The sequence below is a fragment of the Phasianus colchicus genome, chromosome 27 (genome assembly GCF_987193195.1).
Source record: "Phasianus colchicus chromosome 27, bPhaCol1.hap1.1, whole genome shotgun sequence".
In the NCBI taxonomy this organism is placed as follows: domain Eukaryota; kingdom Metazoa; phylum Chordata; class Aves; order Galliformes; family Phasianidae; genus Phasianus; species Phasianus colchicus.
In genome coordinates, this window is record NC_143462.1 from 3,394,527 (window position 1) to 3,411,885 (window position 17,359).

The window sequence follows — 17,359 nt, forward strand, 5'->3', positions numbered from 1 at the left end:
AAAGATGTGATTTCGTGTGAAATATGGAAGAAACTGAGGAATGCATGGAGAAGTAGAAGTTGCAAAGATTAAGGTCTATAATGGCAAGGCTGAGAGAAACAATAAAGAATGTGAACAGAGGGGAAAAGAGCTGCTGTCTGCACAGAGCAAGTCTGGGCACATGCTGCACACCGCAGAAGTAGCTTTGCTCCATCAGACCTCTGCTAAAATATCTGATCCATCACGCTGATCCTTGAGCTGTGAGTTTCAGCAAAAAAAAAAAAAAAGAGAAAGATGTTATTGTTTCATGAGCAAGATGCAGCCAGACTGCACCACCAGAGCCATCTCCATTTATTTGGGTGTCTAAAGAGTCACGTTCCAAAAATAATGCTGATTTATGCTGTGTACCTGTGTGAGATTTGAAGGCTGGAGATTTAAAGAGAGAAAGCTTGGGAGAAAGCATGCATGGATGATGTGTCCCTACCTGAATTTCCTAACCCAGCGACACCTTATTCACTGCAGGTGCATTTATCAGTTCATCACATCTATCACTTCATCCAATCTGGCCTCTCGACTCCAACAAGGACTCCCCAAAAACGCACAGCAAACGCATAAGCCTTGCACAACAGAAAGCAGAATACAAAATCTCCTCCTCTCCCTGGAGGAGCTCCCACTTTGACCTTCCAAAGTATCTTTCCCTGTTCATCCCAAACTGCAGAAATGCCACCGGCGCCGTTCAGGAGGGATTCTTTATAACATTCCATCCCTGAAGCCTTTGAGATTGCATCCACATCTCTCCACATTCTTATGAACCCTCTGAGATTTGGCCATCACCAAAACAGCCCCTCCACGTCTTCCCCATCCTAGCACTAAAAGTCAATCCAAAGGAATGTGAAACCTCATCTAACGTGAGGTTTCTTTGCTATCCCAACTGACTGCTACGTTTTCCATGAGCCCCCACCCTGCTGTGTAAATACCAGGTAGTGAGCAAAAGCACAATGTGCCTGCTGACAAAGGGATCTCGCTCACTGTAACAACACTTCCTCCACCTCTATCGAGCTCCTTTTTCTTGAGAACACAGTTTTACACTTGTCCTTCATACAAATAACCCGAGGGTGGGAATTATTCAGAAGGCTCGTGTTTGACACCCCATCTGTTCATTTCTGACAGCGATATATAATGTAAGGCTATAAAAACTTGAAAAATAATGCAACATAAAAAGGGATTGACTCGGCTCCAAGAGGCCATAAACGGTAACAAATACCATTGTATGATTTATTTCATGCTGTAATCTTTACAGTAAGTCATCTTTCAGACATTTCCTTGTGACAGGTTTTAATAATATTAATGCCCAGAGCAATCCAAATCATCGCCAATAGACATATTTATCAAGCTGCCAATCCAAGTAAATGAAATTCTATAAGCAATAATGTAACATGTTTAAAGGAAGCTAATAAAACAAGTCAGGAGAGAAATATTACTGCAAAGTATTCTCTCTCTAATCCGGCCCTGGATTTTATACAGCCGTAATGCAAATCTTTCCCTCCGTGATTTATCGCTCCAAAAATACCAATGACCTTTTTGGGAGCTCCTGCACAGCCCTTCTCACACATTTATAAAGGCTGTGATGCATTCTGCCAGATTAGCTGAGCTGGAGCACTCAGCATTACTGCTTTGTTTTGAGCTGCCTTTGGTTTGGGGAGTGATGGGCAGCGTCAGAGTGGGATCTTAAGTCTTAAAGATTTATTTGGCACTGACAAGCCCTAACATAGGCTTGGCAACTCGGCAGGTATTTATTAGCAATTATCCTGGCAGTAGATAAATTACAATTAAGACGGAGCTAAAACTTGTTTCTTTAGCCTGGGTTCCCCTTTAATCTAATTCAGTTTTTATTAATCCTTCTCCTGGCTGAGGCGCTTTTACGCTGAGACAAAAGGGAAGGAGATGCTGCAGAGTTGCACACATGGAGCCTTGCTCGCAAACACCCTTTTATGCCTCACCAGAAACCGAAGAGGAATGAAAAACAAGAGTCAACAATTCAGCAGAACATACACCATTCAATTTGCCATGCCTTAGGCAAGGCTGCAGAGGAGCCACGAGCAGTAAAGCAAAGTGCATCGATGCCCCATAAGCATGGAAGGAGCCTGGGGAGGTCTTCATGCATTCCTTCTGGATGAACTTCGTGGCTCATCCAATCCTAATCCTCTTGTTTTGTGGTTTTTTGTTTGTTTTTCTTGGTTATTGTTGTCACTGTGTTCAGTATTGGTTTATGACTTACTATTTTCTTAATGACGTTGATTAAGCTCTTTCCCTGATCTGATGATTTCCAATGAGAAAGAAAAAGAAGAGTGTATGGCCATAGGGTGCACAGTGCTGAGGGAAATATCTGTCATTATAACAGCCTACGACACCAGAAATATCACCAAGACACCAATGAAATGGGTTTTGAGTCTGATAACAGGCCAGGTCCAATTCTTCCTCATTGCACTTCACTGCATTTCCCTGAATTACGGTTTGATTAAATTCTTCATTGATCAGCTCATACGTAAACCCTTCTCCACCTTAGATGCAAAATTCCAATTTTTTTTAAACAGAAATTCAGTATTTAGCAGGCTAAATATCCCAACAGAAAAGTATTTTCAGGTGGGCCCACAAAGGGATGCCCAAAGTCATTTTGATAGCACTGCCTGCTGCACACAGCAACCCCTGGCTATACCTTGACATCTCAGGGACTTGTGTTCAAGTCCCCATCCTCTCTGCATCACGCTGTGCTTCGCCATCCTAAATCAAACAGAGCAGAGATTTGAACTTGGAGCTCCCCTTGGCCACTGTCCCAGCCATCCTAATTTGGATAAGGAAGGTCAGTGTTAGCTTTTCTATTAGCAGAAAACCCTGGGTGGAAAAGCTCGGCTTGATCTGAAAATGGGCAACTGCATCCGATACTGAACTGGGTTTTAATCATAATAAAAAATGACTTGGGATAGATTTGAGGACTGTAATGTTATGAAGGGTCAGCTCCAAACGGCTGTATTTTGCACTGAGTTTTCCTCTCTGACTTTTGAGACCTCACTTCACCCTTCCCTCCTTCCCTTCACCCTTCCCTCCTTCCCTTCACCCTTCCCTCCTTCCCTTCACCCTTCCCTCCTTCCCTTCACCCTTCCCTCCTTCCCTTCACCACTGTTGAAGGCAGAAATCCTTTTAATAGTGCACACATCCAACATCCAGCCCAACAGGGCTCCAGTAGAAGCCTCCAGGCACCGCTGTAGTACAAATAATAAATACTGCAACTAATAACAGTATGGTAAAATCCCCTCCCCAGGGAAGTGCTGGAAGACCATTCCCTGGCGTCACTTAAAACTAAACAGCAGAAAACATCCCTGCCCTGACTGGGGAGGATGTGGTGTCTTTTTGATATGGTGATGAGGGAGAATATCTTGATGGGGATGGGAACAATTATTTATCTGCACATTTGGCCATTTCTTTAGGGGATTTCAGGATATCTCTTAGTAACAATTTTGTTCCTCACTGCTAAGCAGCAGCAGCAGCAGAAATCTCTGGGAAAATAAATAAATAAGAACTGCATAATCCCCAAGGTGTAATCCCAGAGTACGGAAACTCACTTCACTTAAATACCTCCCTCTGGCATAATTGACTTTTCATGCGCATGTTAATAATGGCATTTCAGCAGGTTGTGAGGGTTTGTTCTTCTCTCTCCCTTTGGTAAATTATGTTATTGAGCATGAGGAGGGGGAGGGCCATGTTATAAATCTAATTATGCTTCCGTTTATATTTAACAAGTCAGCACAATCTGCTAGTATGTGTGTATGTATTTACCATGCAGTCCCAATATTTACAGCTGACCTAATTGGTTGTAGGACAGCAGCACTGAGCAACGTTTTATTGTCCTGATAGCATGCATGTGCTGGGGACACAGCTGCTAAGATGCAAAGCTCTCCAGAGGACACCTTACAATCCTTGCCACACTGACATTTGCCTTTGCTGCTGAAGCACAAGATGGGATTTTGCAGGGAGGGGAGATATTATTTATTAAACCTCTTCAGCTCTACAGTGACTGCAAACTGCTCACAAGCAGAAACGAGGTAAGAAATACTGGTTTTGTGCACCTCTTCCCCTGCTAAGTTCCTGTCTACTCACTGCAAATTCTAGCATGATGCTATTTGCCAATATGTCCTGTCACCTTCTCTAGTGGATGTAGGAAAAGCGTAACAGCTTGCTGTCACTGACAGCTCAGTTTCAGACCATGATATTCTTCCTTATGCTGAATATAGCAGCTCAGGTTATGAGGAGTTCCAATGCAAGTCAAGTGGGACTGCTCAGCAAACTAAGTACGCTGTAGCTAAAACATTGCAATTCACACCTCGACTCAGACAGAAGATGACTACACTGACACTGCTCTGTGAAACCTGCTGGGAAATCAGATTCCTCCAGCCAGGAAGCATTCAGATGGCATCGAAGGGACTCCTAGCATGCATTGCTGATGTTAGAGAACAAGGCTGTCGGGTGAGGTTTCTCTTGGATCACCAATTGGCTTTAGAGCAAACCAGAGATTGTTACTCTTCCACGTTGCTGCCAACAGCACAATGCAATCAAGCATCTGAAGAATAAGCAAAACTCAGTGTTGGCTATTCACGTTCTAACACCCAACTACTCCTGTCTTCACCCTGCCCTCTGAAAAGCAGCAGAATAAAAGTGTTCCATGATTCCTCTGTGTTATTTTGCTTCCATCTAGAGTGCAGTAAGCACTTTGTTGAGGTGTACCAATCCCTCCTTTCACTTTTCCATTGTACCTCAAATTGGTATCACAAGTTCATTGTATCTCATGTATGCTTATAAGCTTTGACCCTCCAGGAGAGTGTTAGAGCTGAGGATTTGGATGCATAGAAATAGTTGTGCTTTCTAGACCGATCAATTACTCAAGACAGGGAGAAGCCATAAACCATCCACTAACAATAGCAGAAGAACCAGGAAACAGGCTGTTCCTGCTTCCCACACAGATTCTCAATGAATAAGTTCAGGAAATGCCTGCTCAGCACTCATACAGCTTTACATTTCTTACCTATCAACAAATATCTGACGTGGAAGGATACTTAGGACCCTTGACTTTGCAGGCTCTCCATCCAAAACAAGCGATTCTCCATAGGATTTCAGTTTCTCTGGAATAAAGGCATGAAACAAAGTTGGGTTCCTTTTGAATAGCCCTTGGTTTTATTTAGACTGCGTCTGTAAATGGCCATTATAGCATTTGAAGCTTCTGATGTGGCTTCAGAGATAGCGGGCAAAGGAGCTTTGAATTGGTTATCCAGACCAGTGGTCAGAAATACAGCAGTGCAATAAAATGGTATTTCTATCTACTATGTGCTGAATGGTCTTAAACGTGGTGAGAACATCCTTAATGCAGCATCTCATTCCAAAGGGGCTCCTTTTCCTACAAAGGAAAAATTAGCCGGAATGTAGGCAGAGTTCATCCTCACCACTGTACTGTCCTGGCTTGAAATTATTAATTAGTCTATCCTCATGTTGTCTCTGAGAGCTGAAGCTGTTACAGCTGCAATCCTTACCCAACAGGAAACCAAACTTCAGTAAGGCTGGGTGGCCTACAGTTCCCAGATTGAATCTGAGGAAACAGATCAAGAAAATGAGCTTGGGTTTCCCAAATCCTAGAGCAGCAATTTAACAGCTGGAACATCTTTTCTCTGACATTTGATCGAGTCCTTTCTGGGCCATAATCTGAGGTCACGGGCCATTAAGGCCAGCATTAGAACACCAGGCAGTGATTTGAAGATGTACAGCAGCACCCTCGGAGGTTTTTAAGCCCCTACCTGCACCTCCTGCTTTCCACAGTGATGCAGCAGGCTCAGAACACAAAAAAGCTATTCCTTGCACTCCCCTGGCCTGTATCTTTCTTCCTAATCTGCATTCCTCCTCTTATCAGCATTTGACAGGAGGCACAAAGCTTTTCATGTCACATGTGTCCAAACATGTCCAATGCATTCAGGTGGGGAAGAAAAAGGGTGGACTGCAAGAACTTTCAGACACAGAGATCTCTATCTCACCAACTGACAGGTGAATCCTCTCATACCAGCTTCCTTGTTCGTTGCAGCTATTGCCAAAGCACACTAACCCAGATGGAGCTGCTAGTGATTCTAAACATACCCTGGCAGATGAAGGGACATCTCTGAATAGGCAATTTGTCAGCCTTAAAGCTGTAATTGTTCTGCACAGGTGTGCTGAACACAGGTGCATTTGGCCTTGGTAACAGGATAGCTCTTTCTACAGCCCTGTGTTCAACGAGGTGGGAGCTGGAAGGGCAGAGAGGGAGCTTTGCAAGGATGCCATGTGACACCCAATCAATCCTGCTAGGTCAAGCTTCATTAAAGTATCATAAGACAAGTCACAGAATAGAGATCCTTAACAGCCTGTCTTACATGGGCAGCAATAAGTAAATGTCTCCCAAAACAAGATATTTCATTTTGTTTTAACTTACAGCCCTCAAATAAGCCATTCACACTCGTTAAAATAGCAACATGGTTGCTCCTTTAACTAAATCTCAGGCTCCTGTATTAGTTTCTTATTCATGACAGTGAACTCTATCTTCACCAGGTTCACCTCCCTGTTTCCACTGCAGGTATTGGAAGCATCCTCACCTGCTCTAGCTGGGGGTCTCCTGCATCTAACCTCCATTAATTCCCTTCCTCCCACAGTGAGCCTGGAGGCATCCAGGACACGAAGTACTGCTTCAACTGGGTTATATTGAGAAGGGAGGAATCAATCAAAGTGACTACAGTTAAGCTGCAATCCATCTGGAATCCTGGGGAAAAACTGATGGCAAGGTCTTTCGGCTGGCAAAAGTCCTGATCCTGCTCAGGCAGCCATCCTCTCTACTGCATATCTGGTGCAGGACTGCAGGTTTGCAAACAACTACTCTTTGCTAATACATATCCTGAAATGCAATCTTGTCCTTTTAAAACCTAAGGTTGCCTTAGGAAACCAGAATAAAACCACCCAGGTGGAGAGAGTTCCCACAGCATCAATGTATTTCTACTCCTTTGACACTGACTTTTATTAAGACGTCTTCTACACTTAAAGAAATCTCTTTTCTGGGAGGTAGATGGCTTTCAGGGACCTCAGCTGCATCTAAGCTGATAAGTGTGTGGGACTGAAAATGGGCTCCAGCTTCCCTTCCTACATGACATTACTACGCGGAGTCCTCCAGGTGTCAGTATGTCTGTGCTCGCTGTGCGAATGAGTTCTGCCTTCATCTCTGCCATCTGCAGCTCGGAGGCATGTTTTGTAATGGGGCTTGGCTGCCATCTGCTGTTTAAGTTATTTGCAAGAAACGAGCAGAAGTCCGTGTGTGCCCATATTTAAAGGAAAGCTCCTTCTCGACTCTTTAAACCATCTGCACAGAGGGGAAAAATGCACAAGTGGACATAGATGAGCAGTTTGGCCTTTCGTGCCTCACATTGCTGCAGTTAAACATAAATCAGAAGCCACATTTTCTGCTTCAGCAGAAACCCAAACCAAAGCAAAGCCCAGGAATTCCCTGAAGGTGGAGTTTGAGGTGATGAAAGCACACGATGCTCTGCTTTGGGTCAGATGTTACGATTAATCTGCTCTCTCAGTCTGCAGAGCAAACACCATCAGGTGCTGCCACATTCCTCACACAAACCCCACAACGTTTTTCTGACTTCACATTTCATGTTCCCTATTCTCACGATGGGGCCAGGACATAGATGCACTTCCTTGACCTATCACAAACCAGGCACAAAGCTCTTGTTTCATCCAGCTGTACCTTTTTTTTTTTCGACTATACATATACTAATGAGATATTTGCTTTGGTCTCTGCACTTAAAAACCTGCATACTGTGATAAACCTGTTAATAATTAGGGTGAAAATCCTCACCAGTGCATTTTGTCCTGTTCTCTTTTAGCCAAGAAGCTTTGACTCCTAAAGCAAAGCACAAAGAAGCCTTTAAAATACTACCTGTAAGATTTATTAGTGTAACCAGAAAGATCCTTGTTTTACCAGATAAGGGCTGTTCCAACCTGTTCTTATTCTTACTATCCTCATTAACTGTGATAAGTAGTTAATAAATATACAATTAACAGATATTGATTCGGCCCTTTTTAAAGTCGGAAATGGACTTAAAACAACCAACGTACCTGAGAAAGTTTTTGAGTGAAGTTTGCTTCCACATTGACATTTCTCAATCTGCTCTGGATCCTGGATGTCACTGTGACAAACTCTGCAATAGAAATGTGCCCTGGAAAACAGAAGTGAATCAGGAAGAGGTGAATTATGCTTCACTGATCAGATAATAAATGCGCTCGTCTGCTCCTGAAACTACTTTTTGTTCTACAACTTTTTCCTCCACAAAACAGTAATAAAGCACCTTACCTTTTGACTTCTGCAAGAGAATGAGCAATAAAAAAGCCCATTGTATTCTGGCAAATCTTTATCTGTGGAGATGGATTGATCAGGATGGCACTGCGTGGAGAAACCATACAAAGAGTAATGATGGCTTGCCTGACATCAACCACCTCTGCTGTGGAAATTCAGATTGGATGATCACAGCAGCCCCCTCCCACCTTAACTTTTTATTTTAATTCCCCTTGTTATAACTTCTAGGACCCGTGTGAGTTTCTTTTTCCCCTTTTGCTTCCTCTTTCCATCATTCTGTTTTCATCCAGGCAACATATGAGCTCAAGATACATTAGATGGAGCTGTGGCCTGTTTTCCATTAGCACTGAGCACCTCCAACATGCACTGTCTGCTCTCAGCACAGGGTTCATTCACCATTTGCACAGGAGTCCCAACCTATTTCTCACAGCAGTGGTTCCCTACAACTCAGAGTTTCTATTCTACAGCCGTTTCCTTTATAAAAGTGGAAAGAGTAATAATTGCACTCAATAGTCTGCATTTTCTGGATGATTTCTCAAGCTTTGTAAAGATCTATGGCACTCATTTACTCCCCTTTCTGAACTAGTTCCAGCTCCCCCATTAGGATGTCTTGTATTTCATCATTAGAACAGACAGAGAGTGTTATCTGGCCTGGGACCAGATCAGCTTTAGACAGCAAAAGCTCTGCTGCCAGCATTGACAAATTATCCCTTTATGACAATGCTTTATAGCATTTAGGAGCTAAAACTCATGTGTTAAAAAAAAACCAAAACCATGAGAAGGCGTTTCATTATCCATGAAAATAAATATGCTTGATTTGCCCCAAATCAAAGGGAGATCTATGATGGTTATGCTGCGTGTGAGGTGGAAATCCTCCATCTCTTGATGATTATTTGTGAGAAGAAAGGCAAAATATGGTAAAATTCACCCTGGCATGTAAGCAACCAGGAATCACATCCTTACCCCATATAACAATTAGTGTGCACAGGAAAAGAAGAGGTGCATAAAGTCTGTGCAGACCTGGGAGCAAATCTGAATTCTTTGGAAAGCATCAGTTTGGAATTTTGACTTCTTACTAAGAGAGAATTCCCCCACTTACCTCTCTCCTCGACTGCCAAATTGGAGCTCAATCCCCAAGAGGATAAGGTTCAGTTTCACAAAGCACAACCTGGAAAAAGAGAGCAAATCAGCCACGCTATCAGGAAAGGTACATCTGGAAGGAAATAACAGAAAAACGTCCACATCTGTACCACATACCGGCAAACCTCTATAAAAGTCATGCCTGCAAAGTCGTTAGAGAGCTGAAAGGCCATGACTTTGTAGTCTTTGTCTCCCAGAAGCGTCTCGTCCTTCAGATGTTTTCTCTTTGTCTGAAAGAATCGATTATAAAGATGATGTATTTATTCAAGGCAAAGCGAGTAGGATGTGTAAACTAACGCTGGGACGTCGTTCCAATACCACATGATATCAGATCAAAGACATCAGCTGTACGTTGTCAGAAACAATATTAGAGTTCATATACAACAGACCAAGGAAAGTCTTAACTCTTGCAGACACTTCCAATTCGTATTCATAGAATCATAGAAAAGCCTGGGTTGAAAAGGACCACAATGCTCATCCAGTTCCAACCCCCTGCTGTGTGCAGGGTCACCAACCAGCAGACCAGGCTTCCCAGAGCCAAGGAGCAGATGGAGCATCCAAGGATGGAGCATCCAAGGATGGAGCATCCACAACCTCCTTGGGCAACCTGTTCCAGTGCCTCACCACCCTCACCACCCCTTCCTCCTAATATCTAACCTAAACCTCTCAATTTAAAACCATTCCCTCTTATTATGATTGAAGAACAGGTTATGTCAATACTGCCAACAAAGTAACACGGTCGTTTTACGACTGCAAAGTATTGGGAATTCATTATTTGAGGAAAGGGAAGCTTTATTTTGCAGTTATTTGGGTCTTATGTTTACCAACTATAACTGCTGTGATGGTCTGATGAGCAGTGAAGGCTTATTCTGGGCTCAGCACCTCTCAGTGCCTTTTTGTTTGCTCCTCAAGGTAGCAATGTGACTGAGGAAGGTTTGTTTATACCAAGGGAACATCCTGCTACTGACAGCTCCTTTGGCTTCTATACCACCACTCATTATTTCACATTATACGCCATTCTCTTGGCATGTGAATGCCTCCTGCATAAAACTTAATAGGCTGTTAAGAGTTTTGCTTTCCAAACAAAAATTGTTTGATGGACTTTTTAATCGAGAAAAGCATCACATCAAAAGTTGGCTGAGTTTTCACTGTATGCCTTAAAAACTTCAAATAACAGCTTAGCTAACTTTGCTGTGACCCAGGAAAGCATTTGGACCTGAGAAACAGCACATCTATCAAATAGCACTTTATCTACAAACAGCAGACCTACAGAAAACTTCTATATATTTCTTCCACCAGATATTTATATGGTTTGCCCAAATCAATTCTGCAAATGAAAAGCCCCTGAATACAGGAATAGCAGTCCAATTTCATGTTTTATTCTGGAGAGTGAAGTATCACACACAACCACTAGGTGATAGCAAAAGCATTTCCACTGCAGGACTGGCAGCCCTGAGGTCTGTTTGGGCAATTTCATGCCCAGCAATCATGTTTTTATGGTTTTTTTTTTTCTTTTTTTTCTGCTTGTCTTAATCATGTCAAAGGATTTACCTCTGTATTCTCTTTCCTGATGAACAAACTGGTCAGGAGAGTGGACAAACCAGGAACCAGGCAGCTCTGTGCCATGAAGCCCAACTTCAGCTCAGCAAAGCAGATGATGCTGTCTCCCATCTTCCAGTCCCAATTGGGTATGTTTGGCAGGTATGCCTGTTTCAGTGTAGGAAAGCAATTACAGATCAGCACAGCAATGAGCAAGGCCACTGTTCCTGTACAATGACCCTCCTTGTCTTTTTTTTTTTGCATTTGTCATTGCATTTTTTGACAGTGGAATACACCAAGTCTAAAGCAGACTTCTGATTTTGAGGTTCTTTTGGTTTTATCTTTCCTTTAAATGCTGAACGCACGTTTAACTGACAGCAAAACAACAAAGAAATGGTTTTGCTATTTATTTTTAACAGTGTTGAAAGATATTCCAGCTAGGTTAGTGGCTGTATGAGTGAGAGACATTGCACAATATCTCTGCCTTCTCCAGATAACAGCCTTTGATTCTATAAAAGCCAGAATTCCAGCTGAGACAGACCATAGTCATACCTTGTTACGGGACTGAATTATCTGTACAATGATTCTTGTTTTGGGGTAGTGATTCTTGATTGACAGCACTCTGTATGAAAGATATAATTTCAGATTAATATGCTTCGTTCTGGCTATAACCCCTCATTTTTCAAGTCCAGCTAAAGGAGTTGGACTTTCTGACCTGAATCTCCACTTCTGTAGATGCCCTACAAATGGAAATTAAAGATGATCCAGTTTGGAACTTGGACTTCTGGACTGATTTTGGGGGGGGAGAATACTACAGCACCTGGGCCATCATATTCACAAAATCCAGTAGTACTACAAGAACTCATTTCAAGTCTGACTGGTACAAAAATGCTTAGAATATGAGACCTGACAGCTGAGCATAACTGTTTCCAGAGTAAGACAGAGAGACTCCTTGACTGCTGAAATTCAGGATAGAGAAGGAAATAATTACACTATATTTAGTAATATTATATTCTGTGCAAGACTGCACAGCTGCTACCTGTCTTAGCCCTTCAAAGCATCTGATAAAATCATAGCAGAAAGCAGTCAGTTGGCTTTCAGAGTTCTCCTGACAGAAAAAACAAAACAAAAAAAAACTTGATGGGACAAATATGCTCTGCTGCCAGCTGCACTATCCGTGTCACTGTTAATATCAATCAGACAGAGAATGAAAGCACTGGAGTATCTCATCCTACCTCATGATATTGGAAATGTCTTCAGCATAGGGTTCTGGAGTGCAAACATCTGCTAGAATGAGACAAGCATTTGCAGACTCCATCTGTATCCCACAGGAGAAAAGTTAAATCAGGGTTTAATCCCATATGAAGTACAACAATCTCCAACAGTGGCATGTGTCTTTAGTTAAAGGCTTGCATAAGGTCATCGTGATCCTACTGCTTTGGAGCTGTACACATGCCAGAATGTTTCAGCAGTGACACAGCTCCAATCAAACACGCAGTGTGTAATGCATGTTTGTATTTTCCAAGTGCTGGAACACATGAAATTTACGGTTTCTTGGGTTAACATCTTCCTAGAAGAGGTTACAAAAGCCAGACAGCAGAGCTGTGTTCTTCCTTAGCAAAGCCCAACTGAAGCATTTCCAAGGGTCAATATTTGGGCACGTCAGAAGAAATCTGGCTCTGCCATCTAATTAATATTTGGGATCTATGGAGAAACTGATAACAAAAAAAAAATAGTTCCATTTATGGTAGAGTTCTTATAGTCTCCTGGGAAATGGATGGAGATCCACCACTGAATTTCAGGTTACTAACCACCAAAAACCACAGTATAATTAAAGCCAATTGTGGGTTTTTTTTTTTTTTATGTTGGCTTCATTTTTTTTTTCTTTATGCCAAATCCATTCCTCTCGCTTCTATTGGAATATTTTACTGACTCTTCAACATCTCAAAACGTGAGGCCTTTTCCCTGGATGTTCACGAATGCAACTCAAACACAATGCAAGAAAAGGTAACTAAGGGCTATTGCAATAATTTAGATCCTATTTCCAGAAATGCTGTCCCCCAAAATATCTCTGCTTTAAAACCAGTTGATCGGTTTGGCTTTGCCTTTATTTTTCACTGTTCAGCACTTGAAATACTTTTAGTCTGAAAAGTCTGCTATGCCCGATTCTCTCATCTTCAGTTCCCAGGAGTGTTATATTGGTATGCAAAAGGTACCACTGCAGTAAATGGAGCTGCTTGAAGTGTAAATCACAACATGAATTGAGCAAAAGCAGCCGATGCATCCTTTCATAAGGGACAAGATTTTGACAAGACTGACACATCTACAAGAAAGGGCAAAAGATACAGAAGTTCTTACCCGAACTCTTTTCAGATCTTCAGAGTTCAGCGCGGAGCCATGAAAGAAAGAGGTGTAGGGTGAATAGCATTTGAACACAGCTTCCAGCTCCAGACTGGGAAGAGACCTATTCAGTATAAACAACAACAAGAAAGAAAAAAAAAAAATCCATCAATCTCTCATAATTATATGCTCTGCAGTTCTCCATTTCTCAGAGAAGCCATTTGCCGTAACTGCTTACTGTTTAAAAGAGAAGCTACAGGGATTTTGGCAGCTCAGCCAAAGCGCATAGTTTAGATTTTAATGAAAACAAGCTTTTATAAAACTTAACAGTCGTGAAAATGTTTCCTGGATTTTTTTTTTTTTTTTTTTTTTCTGTCTTCTGCTATTGCTATTAATTTTTCATGAGTGTCTGTAATTGTACGGCTCACTGTTACTGCACAGAGTCAGGAAATGACACTTCCCAGGGCTTCATTCTGCATTCTGTGCTCAAATGGAACTGCTGATCTTCAACTTTCTCTCCAACTCAAGTGTTATTTCCCTACCCAGTGTATACAAACTGTATTTCACCCGGGAACTTTGGTAACATTCTCTTCTATGATGTATTGTTAAAGCTCACGTTGTGCATTGATCTCAGCAACGAAGCAAATCTCATAGGAAGGCAACCAGCCTTGGTTGAAAGATGGGTTAGAAAACCCCCCCCATTCTCTAATGATTTATTTCAGTAATTATTAATCACCTCACTTTTGCAAATGTACGCCTTGTTTCCAGCCTGAGTTTGCCCAGCTTTAGACTCTAGTCATTAGTCTTTATTATTGGCCATCCTCTCTGTTGTTGTTCTAATTTGTTTTGATCATCAGGTAATCAACTACATAACGTTGCCTTCCTTTAATGTCAGACCTCCCACCTTTCCCCTGAGAGATCAGGATGTCAAAGAGGAATAACTCAAAGAAATACGAATACTTACTCTCCCAGAAAAAGGATCTCTGTGCAAATATTCCCTTTGTCCTGAAGCAAAAAGTCTTGCAGGAAAGTAGTAACGCTCTTCAGAGTGACATTGCCACAGACAACAATATAGCTACAGGAAGAACCAAGGAAGATTTGACACTTGGAAAACAGCAGTGGTTGTAGCATATCTGACACAATCTGCTTGTAGTACATTAAACACATCCATGAAGCAGAAACACAGGGTTTGTATCTTTGGTCTGAAGATAATTTCACCCATTGTGGATACAGACTTCAGGAGTTATTTTGGAAAGGAGAACTTTGCTAAGAAGTGGTGAATGGTGGAGATTTGATGAGTGAAAAGTCATAAAAGGGACTGTATGAGATCTAAAAATTGTACCTAATCTTTCTGGTTCTGTAAGTGGTGAAGGAAAAACAACAACAAAAACAAACACATTGCACTGATAGCTAAAAAGGAGATAGATCTCCTCAATCTCTAAGTGAGGCTGCTGCCATGTCATCCACATTTTCTCTTCCTTTGAAAACCAAACCTACCCTAATGAACACTGCTGAGGAGGTTTATTTGGATGCATTTGAGGTAAAGAACAATGGAGAGTAAGTTCCAGGATTTGATTTAAGCTACTATAGGAATTTCTTATGAGCAAGTTCCCAATCTAGAAAGAGGGCTGGGTTTTATTTTCCAAGGAGTCACCATACTTACTTTTTCCCACTCATCACTTTGTAGGAGGATTTGTAACTTTTATGGTTTTGAGCAATTTCCAAAACTTCAGGAATGAAATTTGCAAACAGGACCTAAGGCATCAAGAAACACCATCTTCCTTAGAGCCAATTCTGTATCTCCTAATCATGATAAATTAATTCAAGAGAATTATATTACGTGGAACAACAGCTACAAATTTACTTTGGATTCCTAAAAGCTGCTGGCAGGGATGTATAACTCAGTGACAATGGATTTATGCTGGTGATAGACTTGGATTCATCTTGCCCAGTATTTTGGCTCTAGCCAGGAAGAAAAGCATACCAGAAGCCCTGCCAGCTCTTAGGAAATTACTCTATAGCCATGCCAGTAAGGACTTAAAGTCAAAGCTGTTTTTGCTCATTGATGCCTAATCCGTACCTGGAAGCCCTCAAAGCTTTGCTGACAGCCCCGTTTCATTCCCTGCCCCCAGCTGCCATTTTCAGAAAAGAAAAATAGATTTCTCACCAAACCACCAATAATGAAGAAAAAAATGAAGGCTCGACCCAAGGCTGTTTGAACCACAATATCACCATAACCAACGGTGGACATTGTCACCATGACGAGGTACATGCACTTGAAATAGGTGATGGGCTGGGAATTTACAGGCTGGACCCATGGATCTCCATTGTTTTCTACCTGTCCAGGGAAGATAAAGGGGAGAAAGAAGTTTAGAGGAGTTTTGGTTCGAATCCATCTCCCATCTAAAACTATTTGATTAAAAAACTGCACTATTTTTTTTAATTGTGGAGTGATCTATTACCACAGAAGGGAGTGGTGCTGCATCAGTGCTACCAAATCTGGCAACACATGCAAGTCAACTATGCTGGCATAAGTCATGCTCTCTTGTACAACAAATCTGTTCTCTCTCTCTCCAAAGAGAACACTGTGTTCATTACAGAAAACAGAAACCCAAAGCTTGCATGGCCATACTGATTTAAGGTGACAAGGAAAGACTTTCAGCTGATCATACATACCAAGTGAATAAATCCTGCAGCTGTGAGCCACGTGCTGATAAACACAGCAAAGAGCTTGGAGAGCTTGATGGAGTAACTGGAGATGGGAAGACAGAATAAACATGTAACACAGCGCTGGCAATGGTTAAAGCTTTGGTTTAATCCTCATTGCAGCATTTCAATACCTAAAGGGAGCCTAAAGAGGGGAGGGGAATCAACTCTTGGAAAGGGTTGATAACTGCAGGACAAGGGGAAATGGTTTGAAGTTGAGGGAGGGGAGATTTAGGTTGGATTTCAGGGGAAAATTCTTTTCTATGAGAGCAGTGAGGTGCTGGAACAGCTGCCCAGAGAGTCTGTGGATGCCCCATCCATCCCTGGAGGTGTTCAAGGCCAGGTTGGATAGGGCACTGAGCATCCTGGTCTAGCATTAAATGTGGAGGTTGGTGGCCCTGCGTGTGGCAGGGGATTGGAGATTCATGATCCTTGAGGTCCCTTCCAACCCTGGCCATTCTGTGAAAGCTTCCTACAGCACTGCTCAATGAAGTATTCTTTAGTAACAGTAAATTCTACAGGAAGGATTTAGAGTCAGAAAAAGTCTCCTTACATCCAAGCCCTTTCTATCACAGGGCAACATGGCAGACAATACCATTTTTCACATTCATCTGTCTTCAAAACCTTTAAGATGTCTTGATTTATGACTTCCCCTTATCTCCATCCTCCCTCCAAGAATTTCACTGAGCCCATGGTTGTAAATATTTTTGTTATTTCCAGTGTAAGATTACTGACGGTCAGCCTTTCCTCCTATATGCAACACTTTCCCCCTTTGTTACCCAACCCAGCTAAAGCACAGACAGCAAGGAGGAGGATGGGCTTTGGAGGGTACCCAGCAGGGCTTTAACTCACTTATCCTTGGTGATCCTGAGGATCTGCAGGATGCGGGGAAGATCCAACAACCTCAGTGCTCTCAAAAAACGCAGACCTGCAGAAAAGCAGGAAAGCCCACGAGAAAAAATAAACCCATCTATACAAGTGGAGCATCTCCACATGTTCAGATACGCTCAACAATTCGTCAAACCTAGCAAGAGGGGATAATGTTCTGCATTCAGAGCCCTTATAACACTGGATTTCCATTTATGTCCTCGAAGGAGCTTTGAATTATGAGAAAAATTAAGAAATGTGGTTTGTCTGAGCTGTAACCTGAAGGCTTAAGTGACATAGAGGTCAACTGGATTACTGGCCCTAAGTATGCAAGAAAGCCATTCACAGAAATCAGGGTACCACAGT

At 42.1% G+C, this 17,359-nt stretch overlaps 1 protein-coding gene across 3 annotated transcripts in view; it reads right to left on the minus strand.

The window, feature by feature from the left end:
• KCNU1 (potassium calcium-activated channel subfamily U member 1) overlaps positions 1–17,359 on the minus strand; it is a 72,844-nt gene that overhangs the window by 18,828 nt on the left and 36,657 nt on the right. For all 3 annotated transcript variants that reach the window (XM_031602221.2, XM_031602223.2, XM_090125788.1), the window contains 14 exons: positions 16,979–17,054; positions 16,097–16,172; positions 15,588–15,758; positions 15,084–15,175; positions 14,385–14,495; positions 13,439–13,544; positions 12,316–12,398; positions 11,633–11,702; positions 11,093–11,248; positions 9,659–9,771; positions 9,501–9,569; positions 8,399–8,488; positions 8,164–8,264; positions 5,057–5,153 (listed from right to left, as the gene is read on the minus strand). In XM_031602221.2, coding sequence (XP_031458081.2) covers positions 5,057–5,153; positions 8,164–8,264; positions 8,399–8,488; positions 9,501–9,569; positions 9,659–9,771; positions 11,093–11,248; positions 11,633–11,702; positions 12,316–12,398; positions 13,439–13,544; positions 14,385–14,495; positions 15,084–15,175; positions 15,588–15,758; positions 16,097–16,172; positions 16,979–17,054 — 1,411 coding nt within the window. The remainder of the gene's footprint in view (positions 1–5,056; positions 5,154–8,163; positions 8,265–8,398; positions 8,489–9,500; positions 9,570–9,658; positions 9,772–11,092; positions 11,249–11,632; positions 11,703–12,315; positions 12,399–13,438; positions 13,545–14,384; positions 14,496–15,083; positions 15,176–15,587; positions 15,759–16,096; positions 16,173–16,978; positions 17,055–17,359) is intronic.